A 15,959-nucleotide genomic window follows, 5' to 3' on the forward strand; every position below is an offset into this window, starting at 1 on the left:
AGATAGATATTCATCTCAAATGTAGCCAGTACTGTAAACACAATCTTATGTACGGTTAGGTATCATTGATGTTTTTGAGTTATCTGTGCGATTTGAACCCACCATGTTTTCAGTACTTCTTACTCACTTGTGAAACATTGCCTGTTGCTGGCTGTAGACAGCAATGAATGAAATAAATTTGCTCTATACTGCTAAACCAAATGTTTTCTAGCCTGAAGGGGAAATACACTGCCCCAAGCAAATGTGTCACTGTGCTGTGTCAAGCTACAGAGTGCGTGGAAGAGTTGGCTTACATTCACACATTTCCAGTTGTACTAACCGTACTTTTCTTTATTATGGCTTCGGAAATTATTTGTCTTTAGCAGTTCTTCGCTCAGTATGTTTTTCATTTGGTTCTGATGAATCTGTTTTCATATTTGGCTTAATTCCTTAGAGGGGCTTCCCTACTTTGTGGCTTGGTAAACCACAGCAAAGCATTTAGTGACATCAGCAGTATTGTGTCATTGACTTGTGACAGGAAATTAGGTTGTTTAACAGATCATATTGAAAGGTGTCACACTTTGTCACTGGGGTAACCAAACAAGTGGCAAATTGGAGATTGAATAAGTCTTAACTGCAGGGAACAGTGGGCCTTTGCTAAATGACACATGCACACAACATGGTTAATCTTAAGGGCCAGAACTGTTTCAGTTACTCTAACACTGTTTGGAAAAAGTCCCCACTGAGTAACTGGAGCATGGATGGAAAACCTATTTCGCAACTTTCTTCCCTCACTCTAGTGCATTTGAAGGCTTTTTACAATGCCAAGTCTTTTTTTTTTTTTTTTCCTGACACATGATGTGATCGAAGCAAGTTAATAAAGCACGGAGGGAAAACTATGTCTATTTCTGCAGTCTGGTAGAAAAGTAACAGGATTTTCTGTTGAACCAAACAAAAGTTAGAGGTGCTTGATGTGATAAAAAAGAAAAAAAAACCTTTTGTGCTTACTAATTGATAGATAAATCCACACCACAGTGTACTCTATATACTGTTACACTATAGTTTGATGACTTTGATCACAGCATCTCTACAAATGATAAGGCGCCTGTGGCTATCAGTGATGAGGTTAAAGCAATTCAAGCCCATGTCATATATCCAAAGACTGGCTGATGCATTTTTATTTATATTTTCCAGGCTGCATTTTGAACTTGGGAATCCAGAAGAGCTTTTAAATTAAGTATAAGTCTTAGTTTTGCTGCTGCTCTTCGAAAAGCAATATACTAGCAATATATCATGTCTAAAGCTATATACTGTAGATGTGATTGAGTAATACTATCTCAAAGCCAACCAATCCATCTAAGGCCCTTTTGTTGCCAAAACAGCTCTGACCCATTGAGGCATGGACTCCACTAGACACCTGAAGATGTGCTATGTTATCTGCCATGTTAGCCATGTTGTGGTATTTTATTTATTTTATTAAGCGGAAGAATAATGGATGAAATTAGGAGGCCAAGTCAACACCTCAAACTCGCTGTGCTCCTCAAACCATTCCTGAACCATTTTTTGGTTTGTGCCAGGGTGCATTATCCTGCTGAGATATTATCCACAGCATTAAGGGAATACTGTTTCTCTGAAAGGGTGTACATGGTCTGTAACAATGCTTATGGAGGTGGTATGTGTCAAAGCAGCATCCACATAGATGGCAGGACCCCAAAGTTCCCAACATACATCACACTGCCTCTGCTTGCTTGCCTTCTTCCCATCGCTTACCTGGTACCAGTTTTTCTCCAGGTAAGCAACATACACACGCTCAGCTCTGCACGTGATGTAAAAGATAATAGAACTCACCAGACCAGACCACCTTATTCCATTGCTCCGGGGTCCAGTTCTGAAATTTAAATTTACATTGCATTGAGTTGTATGTGTTTGATGGGGGAGGGGCTGGTCTTTAATCCAGAGTTTTCTTGGAGGAAACACCTAATGGCCATTAAAGGTACTGCTTTCACATAAATTCCTTTTGTTTGCAAATCACGGAACATATTCCAATCCCATTTTCCAACTTGACAGTTTAGCAGTTAAATCATTGGCTCAGTTAATACTGTAATTAACCTGCCCCTGGAGGGGGAATGGGGCAATTATTACATTGATAAAGCATTTGTTAATGTTTTACAGAGAGCATTAACAAATGTATTTTCCAACTGTAAAATGTTTCACTTGGTTGCAATTGAATTAGTTAAATTAATACCCAAACTTAAGGAATCTCTGCCTTCTTCAAAGAATCATGAAGAACAAATATGCAGTGCACTTTAGTGTTTTACACTTTCATGTCTAAATATTTCCATGAAGCTCTGCTTTGCTGAGTTGACTTCTCACTTATTTGTAATGCAGAGCACATTTCCATTTAGACAGGACTAGTATAAAGGCCAGGTCCACCTCACCCTTCTTATCCAAAGCTGTGGACCACCAGCTCCTGCTGGCTCTCACTGGCCCTATCTGACCTACAGTTACACCTCATTGAGAGGTGAGAGAAATGGAGGAAACTTCCAACCCAACCCAGTCTCAGTCTCGGTCTCACTCGGGTTATTTTTTCAGGCCAGTTGGCAAGCTGGCACTTCCTCCAGAAAATGGCACTCTGGTGAATGCACCTGTGCTGTAAAACACATTTAACTGGCCCAGATGAGGCAGGAAACATTGAAAATCATGCAGGGAAAGTGAAGAAAGTTTCAAAATGGGAGTCGTGTGAAAGATTTTGTTTTGTTGGAGGTAACACTAGCATGGGTGGTTCATGTATAAACAGAGAGCTGGAACACTTAGATATGTATCACAGAGGTTGGCAGACTGTGAACTTGGATAAAGTCTTAAGTCCTGCAGAGAGCGTTTTTAGGTTTCTTCCCACATTCAGTGTTTTTTTGATGTATACTTTCCCACTGTAAAAGAGAGCTGGCATGTATATTTGCTTATCACCTAACTGCCTCTCTCACACAATGAGACTTTCAGGAGTGCTCATGGACAGAAGTCACTCATGTAACCACTATAATGTATGCTGTGGTGTATGCTAAACTCCAGCCGATATAGCCCAGCTTTAGAAACAGAAACAGTTAAAAATCTGTGTAAAAATAACTTTATTCTATCAAAAATCATTTTTCATTCATATAGAATACTGTTATCTTTTGATTGGACATTGAGTACAAGCTGTAAAAGTTTTAACAAGCTGGTGGTTTGAGGGTTAATTTGGGACAAAGGTGGGAGGTGCAGGATCAACCTGAGGCTGATGGATAACTAGCACAACAGAGTTTTGTGCTTTGATTTTTTTCTTACAGTGTGGCATCATTGCCTTAGCTTGACCTTATGCTTAAGCTTCAAAGCATGTATGGAGGAAGGGGTGTATGCAAGTGTCCACAGTTTGGCCCATCTGTCCTCTCTATGCTGTTGAGTTTTATTCTAAAAGTTCAATGCAGGTTTGAAAATTTTTCAAATTTTTATAGGTGTGCTTGATGACTTTGGTTTATTGGACAAAAGACAAAAATGAAAACATGTGCTTCAGTAAATATAGATTTCTATAACACAAAAAAATAAAGCGTAGCTTTGCACCTAAATTTTCATCAAAGAACCAGGTATTTTCTAGCATTTGGAATAGCATTTGTAACTATGACTCAGTGACAGTTTGTGCTAATTCATGCATTGGAAGTTCTCAAGCAGGTCAAGTCACTTACAAAAGTCTTTGCAGGATATTTAGGGAACGTTTTATTTGAGTTTTCTGAATATACAGGTCAGCCTGGTTTCTTTAAAATTGTGAAATGAGTCTCGTAGTTCTTTTCTGCAGTCGTAGCCAAAGGTTTTTGCAGTGTTTCATACTTTTTGCTCCTTTCATTTTTATTTAGATGGTGATGAATAATCACAATAATTTCATAAGTTTCAAAGACTTTCAAATGGCAAATAAATAAAGATTTTGTTTTGGCCAAGATTTTGTGTGTGTGTATGTGTCTGTTGCATAAGATGTAACAGACATCTATCAGGATTTGGAACATATTTTTCCAAGAATTATAAGAAATGCCTCTTTCCTTTCCTAAGGGAGTGGCTTTCCTATGTCCACTCAGTTTATCCATTCCAGTGTCCTGCTGGCACTGTGGCAGAAACATTTATTCAGGTCCAGTCCTCCTACTCTGGGCAAAAATGGATACTTGGCATAAATGTTTAGATGTGAGTCTCAGGCCGGTGCCTGAGCAGCAGACAAACCTCCCACTCAAAGTCTCCAAACCAAGGTCAGGACTCCTTTACCACTACCTAATTACACATTATGACTGTGGAATTCTGGTATTTCTGATCTGGATCCATGGATATGACCTGTACATATTGCTCTACTTGTGGTGCTAGCAGTGTTTCCACTAGAAATATATTCTTGTCAGGAAGGAACAGCATTTAGACCATGACGGGACATAAAACCTCCCTTTACACTTCTGCCATAATTGCTTTAAGCAAGGGAGCAGCACGGTGGTGAGGTGGTTAGTGCTGTTGCCTCCCACAGGCCAAAGGTGGGGTTAGGTTAACTGGTGATTCTAAACCGTCCATAGGTGTGAATGTGAGTGTGAATGGTTGTCTGTCTCTCTATGTTAGCCCATGTGACTGACAGACAACCCCCCACCCCCATGACCATGAATTAGTTAAGTGGAAGAAAATGGATGGATGCTTTTTTTCTTCCCCAAACTGATGCTAAGAAAAAAATAAACAAGATGTGCGTACAGACAAACTTGTACATTAAAACAACACTTCCTAAACTCTGTCAACAACTGGTTCAGGTGCATCAACAAACAATGATTCATCATTACAATGTGGTGATTAAGGGTTTCATATGACTTAAGTACTCATGCATCATTTGTTCATTTCCATTTATCAGCTTTGTATATTAAATTGTTATAAATTTTGGCTATTTGCAAAATGTTCTCTTACTTTTAGACTAGTCAGTCAGTCATTTATTTTATTTTAATTAATTTTGTTGCCAGGAAGATGGTGTATGAAGATTGTGAATGGATGTGTCATGAATTACAAAATAAGGACCCAAATGCAGACACCCACGTAGACAAACATAAACGAAACAATGAATCTTTATTAAGGCCGATAAGAGTCCAGAGTTACAAAATCCATTAAATGAAATGGCAAAGTAAATCTACAAGATAAAAGGCGAGAGCTCACGAGGATGACAAGAGACACTGAGACACTGAACATGGGGGGGGGTTCAACACAGCCTTTGGCTTAGCTCGCTCGACAAAACCCAAAACCTCAGTTAGAGAGAACGAGTATTATGACTGGAACTAAAGACTGAAAATGATAAGGAAATAAGTAGCATTTAAAATAAGTTGGAAAGTGTAGACAAACAAACAAAGAACCAAATAGAGAATATTTAGTAATAAACAATCATTCAAAATCCATGAACTAAAAACTCTGAGTCCAAAACCATAACAGACGGTTTTGGAAATCTGTGGAGCAGATGAACTGATCTGTCTGGTGTTGAATTGTGTGTTTATGGTTAGCAGATGGGTGATATGCATTGTGACTACAATAAGTTCTTCTTCCTTATGCTGTTGTATTCCCACATAATTGATCTACAATTAATTTGTGTGGTTCAGTTCAGCTGTTGTGCTGAAGAATGAAAACAAAAGCCAGACTGTAAGTTGTGTGTGTGTGTGTGTGTGTCGTGTGCAAACACATTCTCTTCACCTCGAAGCTTTGAGTCATCACAGTGTCATGGGTTCACATTCTCTGCACTCAGGACAAAAGCTTAGCCAAACAACTGGTTTCTGTATGATTGTTAATGGTGGTAGCATTGCATAGAGGTTTTCTAAAGGACGTTATTGTGATGTGAGATATGGAGCTGTAGTTTTCATATCAATATTCTCCATCGATGCCAACAAGTCAATTTTCTGAAACATTTCTCATGCCCTGTAGTTTGACTGTCTGGGCTGAGTGCTTTCATTCTTTTCTTCCTTTTTTTTTTCCTTTGTTTTTTAGGGCTGGGGTAGGGTGGAGAATGCTGGTGTTGTTGGAGTTTTGCAGGGCAGCACATCCCTGCCAAGAAATGAGTTCACTGAAGTGCTGTTTCCCCCAGAGGAGATGTGATAAGATTTCTGCTCGAGGCTCAGTCAGCCACTTGACTTATGGATGAAAAGGGAGACTTGGGCAGGATGAAGAGTAGGATTAAAATAGGGGAGGGGGTACTGACAATGGAAAATGAGTTCGTATTATGCATGGTGAACCAAAAATTAACCAGTTTACAGTTTCTTGTTTGAAGAAAAAAAATTACAAGTTTAATTTTCAATTCCAAATAACACAAACTGGATCTTTCTAGTTGTGAAACAAGACAGATGGATGGGGAAAAGTGGCTTGGCTTGAAAAAGGAAAACTAATGAGATGAACATGTCAGTTCAGGGACTTTTAATCATTTATAGTGGATTGTTTTGTTTACTAGTGTTTATCTTTCATCTCCAGGTAATGGCAGGATTCTTATGTGTGGTCACCATTTTAATAGCATTCCTTTCAAACCATCCATCCGTTTTCTTCCACTTATCCTTTTCAGGGGGGAGCTGGAGTCTATCCCAGCTGTCCTAGAGTGATAGTCAGGGTACACCCTGACCAGCCTGTCACAGGGCTAACACAGAGAGACAAACAACCATTCACACTCACATCTATGGGCAATTTAGAATCACCAATTAACCTAACTCCCCTCGGAGCATGGCTTTGGACTGTGGGAGGAAACTGGAGTACCAGAAGAGGTGGCCGAGGACCTCCTTGCTGTGAGGCAACAGTGCTAACCACTGCACCACTGCGACAGTTTTTCATGCCATACAACAAATAATTGCATGTCAGTGTTCAATTTTGTTTTCACTGCTTGCTCAGAAGGTGGCCTTTTTGTATCTAAGTTGTTAAGTCCTATTCAAACAGACTTGACTACTTAATATATTCCATGAGTTTAAAACTAGTTTTCCAACACTTAGCCACAGCCAACCAGTCTATTTTTTCTCAGCACAGTTTCATACATTTATGGCAATCTGCCACAGTATTAATGTTGACACAGGTAATTATTTTCAATTACAGTCTAAAAAAGGTGAAATTTTAAGTTGGTGCAAAGCTGCATGATTCACTCAGCTCCATCTCAACTAACTTCATCTCTCTCTCTCTCTCTCTCTCTCTCTCTCTCTCTCTCTCTCTCTCTTGCTCTCTCTCTCTCACTCTCCCCCTCCCCCTCTCTGACTCACAAGTAGCCATTTTCATCGAGGGGCAACCTTAAGAATGAGAAATAAAGCTAATATGTAAGTGGCAAAAACTGATGTTCCTCTAGGTGCCACTTGTGGCTGGCTCTAAAAGAGAGTCAATCTCCATAGACTTTAATGTTAAAATGTCCAACTTTGTTGCATTAAAAAGCATATTTACAGCTTGGTACAACTTTTTTTTGGACCTTTATGAATAGTTTCCCCCCTCATAACAAATTTCAGTGGGATAACCTTTTTTTGTAACTCATCTATTAGTATACTAGACTTAGGAGCATGGCGACTTTGATTGACAGGTGCCCTTAGTCAGTGTCTGCTAAGCCTAACCTCTGCTACTTTGAAATGTTAAACTGGACCTCCTCACTATGTGTGTTCCGTATGGTGTTGGATCCATCCATCCCATCCATTTGCTTCCACTCATCCTGTTCAGGGTCGCGGGGGGGCTGGAGCCTATCCCAGCTGTCATAGGGCGAGAGGCAGGGTACACCCTGAACAGGTCGCCAGCCTGTTGGCGTTGGATCCTTTTGGAAAAATTTTAAATAGATTATCTGAATGATGTTGTAACTGGCTGTGGAGATACACACCATCCCAGAAGTTTCTTCTTCTGCTTCATTGAGTGACATTTAGGAGATATGTGCGTCTGTATGTAGCGCCTGCATAGTTTATGGCTGCAAAATATGAGATTAGCTTTATTGGGAGTTCGAGCCAATGCTGTGATGTTGGACAGTCCTCTGTCATGTTGCAGTGACCCATATTTTCTGCACTTTGAAGAAGTTAAGAACATTAGCCAAGTCCTTTTTTATGAATGTTCCATGTTGTCACAGCAATGGGAGTTTACATCAATGCAGTGCTGAAACCTGATTGGGTCGGCTGTAACCAATGGCCCATAGCACATAGGGTTTCACTGCAGTTATGGTGTTTGCCCTCATCTATAACTGGAAAATCGGCAGTGCCACCAGTAAATAAAATAAAAAGAGGTTTTCCATAAGAGGAAAAAAAGTATGCAGCCATAGCAGCTGGGCTTGGTCTTTTTGAAAAGAGCTTTCTGGGAGGCTTGGAGTGTGGCCTTATAAGGTCTTTACAGCTTGACAACATGTCATACACTTTGAGGTTTTCTGGTGCTGTAGCCTGTGGGCTGCTTATTAATCTGAGGCTCCAGAAAAAACATGAATAGTCTATGCTGCACTCACAGCTGGGTTGTAGTAGTGATTTAAAAGAAGTGTTTTTTTAAGCTAATTTGCACTTTATTCTTTATTTATCTTTATTTCTATTTATCTGAATAAATTACCACTGACATCAGTAGCATCGCCACACACAGAATTTCACATTTCATGTAATTTGTATATAGTCTTTGTCTAACGAGACTGTTTCATTAGACAAACAAAACAAAGACAAGACAAAACACTCCACAGGAAGCTCCATACAACTCTCTCTCTCTCTCTCTCTCTCTCTCTCTCTATATATATATATATATATATATATATATATATATATATGAATGTATGCAGGCCACTGAGCCATTTGTTTTAGTGTTAAGCTACATTATCAGATTTGATGTTTGTTGCTAGTAAGAGGTGAAATGTCCAAGAATTGTGCTTCGTGTCAGCCAGATGTGAGACCGATCACATCAGGCTGTGCAGCTGATTCCTCGCCCTAGTGATGGGATTTGTAGGACTGTGTGGTGCCAAAGAGAATATGTCCAAACAAAGCAAGTCTCACCCCCCACCCTTCAGCTCCACTGCTCATGAGCTCTGCAAGTGTAATGGCATGAAAATATTTTAAATCCATTTAAGGCCATAGTTATTCATTGTACAGTTATGTCAGTACTTTTCTGAAGCTATAATTCCAGTCATTTATAGTGTGTTTAATATAACTTCAGGTTTGGTTTCTTAAAGCAACACTTGTTTTCTCTTTCAGACACTATCTAATATTGTTGCTTCTTTTTCTTTCTAACTCATATTTTCAGAATTTGAGCTTAAGAGGGAAAGCCTCTTAAGCCTCTGTTTTGCACTCATACATCAAAGTCCAAAAAGGCCATCAAAGTGACTTAATGAAAGCAGACTGGGTGCTGCACTGATAACATTATAAAAAGCTTCTTTTATAATGTCTTGGACCAGAAGAATGACTCCTCTCTCATTGTACAGAAGTCACACATTGCAGTTAATTATTTCCTGCCAATGATTAAAGGCAGATATGGAGATAAATCATTTTGGACTGTTGTCACCACCTTTAAAGACTGTAGACAAAATGTCATCATTGCTATCTAACATTTCTTTTTTGTGTTTTGTGCTTGCTGGGTAGAATTTTGTGTGAATGTAGATTGATGAGAAAAAAAATATCTATAATGTCGTGAAATGTTTGACATTAACAAGATCTGATATGAACAGGGATAGGGTTATGATTTTTTAATTTTCAAATGGGCATTACATTTTTAAAAAGTTAATCGTGAGTATTACTGGTTTTAAAACATATGTTTTCCCTTGTTTTTGCTAGTGCCTGATAGGATGTACCATGCTACTACCACCTTTGAACAATAGTCCAATAATACCCAGTAAATACTGTACAGTATTTTTGCTTGAAATAACCATTTCTGAGGAGCTTAGATGTGACCAGTGAAAGCAGCTGATGTGCTTGGTGGAGTGTTAATGAAGAAAGCTATTGTTATGTCAGTTGAATTGTAAGCGTTGACACGATTGAAAGCTCTCAACCACCTTAAAATCAGTTCAGTGTCTTGTGTCAAAGCAGTTGAAGTGTCATTTAAAGTTTCAAACCTGTGTTCATTCTGCAGCCTCCAAATAACGGGCCCCCTCCCCTGCCCAGCTCATCTCTTCCTGAAGGCTACTATGAGGAAGCAGTTCCTTTAGGTCCTGGAAAGGCTCCAGAATACATTACTTCCAGTAAGAGACAGGCCAATACATAATATACATCAGTCATGTACAGTAACATACAGAAGCAGACATCAACAGTAAATGTTTCTCAAATTTTTTTTGCTACCTCATTTGGATATAAAATAAAGCTCAGTCTATTCATGCCCTCTCAGACTATGACTCGGATGCTATGAGCAGCTCCTATGAGTCATACGATGAAGAAGAGGAGGATGGGAAGAGCCAGAAGATGCGTCATCAGTGGCCCTCCGAGGAAGCTTCCATGGATCTTGTCAAGGATGCCCGGATTTGCGCATTCCTGCTTCGCAAAAAACGCTTCGGCCAGTGGACCAAACTCCTCTGTGTCATCAAAGACAACAAACTTCTGGTGAGAAACACTCAAATGGTGACTATATTTTCATAGCATTCCATATATATATGTATGAAAACTATACTACAACAGAATCTTTCTCTCGCTGCAGTGTTACAAATCCTCCAAAGACCACACTCCCCAAATGGAACTGAACCTTTCAGGGTGCAGCATCACTCACATCCCAAAAGATGGCAAGAAAAAGAAGCACGAACTAAAGATCGTCCACCAGGGGGCAGACGCCCTGGTGCTAGCTGTGCAGAGCAAAGAACAGGCTGAGGAATGGCTTAAGGTAAAACAGTAAATCTCAAAACTGCTTTTCCCACCACACTGGGTAGAACTAGTAAAAGCTGATAACAGAGCACGCACTAGTTTTTCTTTCTTTTAATGAGTAGATGAGCTGACTGTTTGTTGTGATTTGGCGCTATATTAATAAAACTGAACTGAATTGAATGAATATGTGCCCATAGGTGTGAATGAGAGCATGAATGTGAGTGTGAAAGGTCGTCTGTCCCTCTGTGTTGGCCCTGCAACAGGCTGGCGACCTGTTCAGGGTGTACCCTGCCTCTTGCCCTATGACAGCTGGGATAGGCTCCAGCCCCCCCGCGACCCTTAACAGGATGTGCGGAAGCGGATGGATGGATGGAAGAACAACAGTGAACCAGCTTTTCTCAGAGCTTTACTAGTTTTAATTGCCAAACAGGCCTGCTGGCTGTTCTAAGGTTACTTTAACCCACAGTATAGCATAGTGCTGTCAAACATAGTGAAAGGTGCTATATACTCACTATAGATGATTATAACTCAGATCAGGGTGAGTCTTGGGATCAGCCTGTATGTTGCTCTCACATGTTGTAGAGAGTGAGTTCCAGTAACTTTTAAAGAATAAAGGGTGTAACAATCTTGACCTTTCTTCCTCAGGATGGGCCTTTTCCTCATATTGTATGACTGGTTTGTTGTGAACAGGTGGTTCTGCTGGTTTTGCTTTCGTGTGGAGATGTTTGGTTTGTAGTCCTCCTCTGAGTCCTTTCTTCTGCGTCTTTCACACATGCCCCCTCCCTTCCTTCCTTCCCCTGTCTTCTCTTTCGCTCTCTGATCTTTCCTTCTGGCAGCTCAACAAGTCCACAAAACAAACCCACCCTGCTGACATCAAATAAGCTCCGGTACTTGTCTGCTTTTCTACCCTTGCAACGATATGTTGTTGGGTCTGGGCTCTTTTTGTTCCAGTTGCAGGGCGAAAAGAGGAGTGTCATCAAGTCTTTTGGTTTTTAAAGGAACCCCAACCCCCCATTTTTCCCTTTTATCCCTGCTCCCCTCAGAACTCCTATGAATCTTCTGAAATGTATTGTTTCTTGACAACCTATTGTGTGCTATTTTAAGATCCCTCCTGGCGCATTGTGTGATGGTATTTCTGTAAGCATTTTGTGGACTTACTCCAAAAGCTTTTAGACTTGGAGGTGTGTTTTTTCTTTTTGTTTTTCCTCCTTGCTAACAGAACAGTCTCTTGAGCATATTCTCCCCACAGAGTATTGATAGAAACACCAGTCTCAATATATGCAGTGTTTGCTTTAGGTCATTCTCATGAAGTTTCATCTGTAGCATGTTTATGGCAGTCAGGAAACAAAGACCCAAACTGTTTTTTTTTTCTTGTTTAATTACTTGTTCCAGTTAGATGTTGTTTATTGATAGGCTGGTGCAGGTAAACTTGTCAGGGGCTGAAGTATCTGTAAGCAGTTGCAACCAAATCCATGAAAATATATAAATCTCTCAACCATCCAAATGATTGTAACAAGTGCAAAAATTGTTGCTTGGAGAAACTGAGCCCAGGCCCATATTTAATCAGGTGCCTGGATATTGGAAACACTTTGAACTGATAATGCAGTGGCAGTCATTTTGTAACTCTAGCAATCATTCTGGTGTTATTTGTTTGCTTAATTGATGAGTTTGTCAGGCTACTGCAATCTGCATTTCTCACATCCAATTGGCTGAAGTTGTGTGCGCATGCCCTCCTTTGCAAACAGCAATGGATTTAAGGTCCATGTGCTGTATTCATGTTATTAGCAGTGCAGGAATGTAGGGTTACATTCCTTGGCCTGCTCCGTGTTCCCTCGAGCCTCTGGGTGTATAAGAGTGGCACCCAGTCACAGAGATCGTGTTTGTGTTTGGATTTTTTATGTATTCATTATTCCCCTGCATTTCTTTTATCTCTTGATCTCTTCTTCTGCACTGTCTGTGTTTTTTTGTCCACCTCTCACAAACTCATCTTTTCCCCAGAGGCAGTAAACTTCAGTAACAGTCATTCTTGAATGCCATATTATCAGTTTGAATAATAGGAATTAAGATTTATTTGGTTATTTCGCCACTGGAAACTGTTGATCCAACAGCATGTCAGAAGGTGAAGACGTGAAATATAAGTCATCAGATTCAACTTTGCTCCACAAAAGAAGGAGGGGAAAGCAATGAAAGGAAGAGAGGAAAGCTGGGAGAGTACCTGAGACTTTCCAAAGCCCATAGTTTACAGTAATGACTCTCCCAGACCCTGCAGGCTAACGATGTGTTTATGGAGCTCACATGTCCAATTTGTGTCATTGCTTAATTTTCCTTCCCAGTGTTTTTTAATTGTATCAATTCCCCAACACCCCAATTCCTTCTACTTTTTCTTCATCTCTCTTTTGCCTCCTGATACAGTCTGACCTAATTTCTTTGTCTCTCTGACTAACTTCTTTCTTTTCTTTGCCTGCATAAATTTTGGGGGAAAGTAAGTGGAATGTTCACTGTTAGTCACAGCTTATCTGCTCAAGTTTCCATTACAGTCCAACCCCTTGTGCAAACTGTTTGACAGTACATGCCTGTCCTGTGCATGTCAACGCCTTTATCTCTTTAGAGACCATTAACCAATTCCAGGTATTATTGCATGGATTTATAGCTTGAGCTAGAATGCAAGCACATCCAATATGTCTTTAAAATATGCCACAATAAATTGTAATTCTGCAGCACAAACCAAGTTCTTTATCTTTTATCAAATGAATAAAGGTAATAAAAAAAAAGGTTTCAGATAATAATAATTTATAGAACACATTTCACAACAAAATGCATCTTAAGGTTAAAAACCATACTATATTGGAGAGAGAACCCACTACCCCCTATAAGCAAACCCTGAGTGACAGTGGGCTGGAAGAACTCCTTTTTAAAAGGAAGAAAATCAGTTTTATGTAGGAGCAGCCATCTGCTGCTACATGTACTGTCGAAGCGAGGTCGGGGGAGATTTGCTAGTTGCCGTGTTAGCATACCTGCTAATGTTTCCAATGTCTCCAGTGACTTTTTTCCCAGGTTGATTGCACCCCACCTGACCCCACAGTTTGAGAACCCCTGCCGTAAAGCATGAAGTTTTCAGAGCACTTCTATTATGTGCTTTGACTTACTCCATCTATAAAGAAATCAAACTACAGTAGACGCCACACCAACTTTCTGCTCTAGTCAGATAGCTTCTGGATTTTTCCCAATTTAATTATAACAATCATCACGTAAAAATATATATCATCAGTAAAAATCATCATGTAAATCAGGTTCATACAAGTCAGATTTTCGCCTACCTCTGATAAAAATCCGGTCCCATTTTAATGCTTTTCCAATTAAATGTGATCGCATAAGTCGAATGAGTTTAGCGCTAAAGCCCTCAGCTGCCGCAACACCCAATTTCAATATCTACTATCTATGCAAACGCCATGCATCAGCTTGTTCATGTACAACTACATACACTAACAATACCTGGGGATCGCTTGAGTGTCTATACAGTCACATGATGTCTGGCTTGACTGCACTGGGCAAATTAGTTCACTTCACTGGAGACAATCATGGCAAGCGCAGGAGACAAGCGTGAGCTACAAACTCACACTTACAAGCAAAAATACGAGATTATAAAATTTGCGGAAGCAAATCCAGGGATGAAGCAGAAAGCCTTTGCAGCGAAATTCGATATTAGACCCCAAACTGTCTGATATTTTGAAGAGTGTTGAAGAATCAGAGTTTATCTGACTTACACGTGAGACAGATTTTTTACAAGTCGAACGAAATTCCATGGACCGTTTGAATCTGACTTAGGCGATTTTTAGTGTATTTTTATAGCTTGTGTCTATTAGACCCCATTCCTACAAAACTGCTCAAAGAAGTCCTACCATTAATTAGTGCTTCAAGCTTAAACATGATTAATCTGTCTTTATTAATTGGCTACATACCTCAGGCCTCTAAGGTGGCAGTAATTAAACCATTACTTAAAAAACCATTACTTTGACCCAACTGTCTTATTTAATTATAGGCCAATCTCCAACCTTACTTTTAATTAAAAAAATTCTTGAAAGAGTAGTTGTAAAACAGCTAACTGATCATCTGCAGAGCAACGGTTTATTTGAAGAGTTTCAGTCAGTTTTCAGAATTCATCACAGTACAGAAACAGCATTAGTGAAGGTTATAAATGATCTTCTGATGGCCTCGGACAGGGGACTCATCTCAGTGCTTGTCCAGCTAGACCTCATTGCATTGTTCAATACTGTTGACCATAATACTTTATTACAGAGATTAGAGCATACTATAGGTATTAAAGGTACTGCACTGCAGTGATTTGAATAATATTTATCTAATAGACTCCATTTTTTTCATGTAAATGGGGAGTCTTCTTCACTCATTAAGGTTAATTATGGAGTTCCACAGGGTTCTGTGCTAGAACCAATTCTATTTATACTATACATGCTTCCATAAGGCAGTATTATTAGAAAATGTAGCATACATTTTCACTGTTATGCAGATGATACCCAGTTTTATCTATCCATGAAGCTAGATGACACGCATCAGTCAGTTAAACTGCAGGAAAATTGCAAAATGTGCACTCCAAGGAGGTCAATAAGCAGAGAGCAGCAACTCATCAGTCAACACTATTTTCTTTTTTTATTGCAAGTTGTGTTTTAGCACCCATAGTTACAGCCTGCAGTCTCACCACCTCCTCCTCTTTTTGATTTGTAGTACATCATCAGACCTATGTGGTACCCTGGCATGGCAGCACAGCTCTCCAAAAGAAAGATAGACATGATGTTGCTGTCTATCCTGTTCTCTGGCCTCTCCGCTGCTCTCAAGCCAAACCCATGGAGCCACAGCCTGTCATTTCCCCCACGAAACCCAGTTATGCTCCCTCCAAGCCAAAACCAATGAGCTGAGGAGCTCTGCACAGCCAGAGATGGTTCAGAATACTTGTGGAGAAGACGAGTGGGAGTTTGTGTGTCTGCATGTGTGTGTCAGGGAGTGCATTAGCAGACTTGCGCACACAGTGGTTCATCTAAAATCTCATTTCGCAGTACCCACTGTTCATCTGCACACATCTCTGTCACCACCATATGCCAGATCCCATGATTGGTTGCCAGGTCAGACGTCCAATGAGGTCACAGTAAAGCACCCTGGTGCCCTATTCAAAAGCCTGCAGATCTCATTCACCTCTAC

The 15,959-nt window shown here is 40.0% G+C and overlaps 1 protein-coding gene across 3 annotated transcripts in view; it reads left to right on the forward strand.

Moving 5' to 3' along the window:
- afap1 (actin filament associated protein 1) overlaps window positions 1-15,959 on the forward strand; it is a 103,436-nt gene that overhangs the window by 68,439 nt on the left and 19,038 nt on the right. For all 3 annotated transcript variants that reach the window (XM_030722614.1, XM_030722613.1, XM_030722615.1), the window contains exons 4-6: window positions 10,030-10,138; window positions 10,282-10,493; window positions 10,588-10,767. In XM_030722614.1, coding sequence (XP_030578474.1) covers window positions 10,030-10,138; window positions 10,282-10,493; window positions 10,588-10,767 — 501 coding nt within the window. The remainder of the gene's footprint in view (window positions 1-10,029; window positions 10,139-10,281; window positions 10,494-10,587; window positions 10,768-15,959) is intronic.

This window comes from Archocentrus centrarchus (assembly GCF_007364275.1).
Source record: "Archocentrus centrarchus isolate MPI-CPG fArcCen1 chromosome 18 unlocalized genomic scaffold, fArcCen1 scaffold_23_ctg1, whole genome shotgun sequence".
NCBI classification, from domain to species: Eukaryota; Metazoa; Chordata; class Actinopteri; order Cichliformes; family Cichlidae; genus Archocentrus; species Archocentrus centrarchus.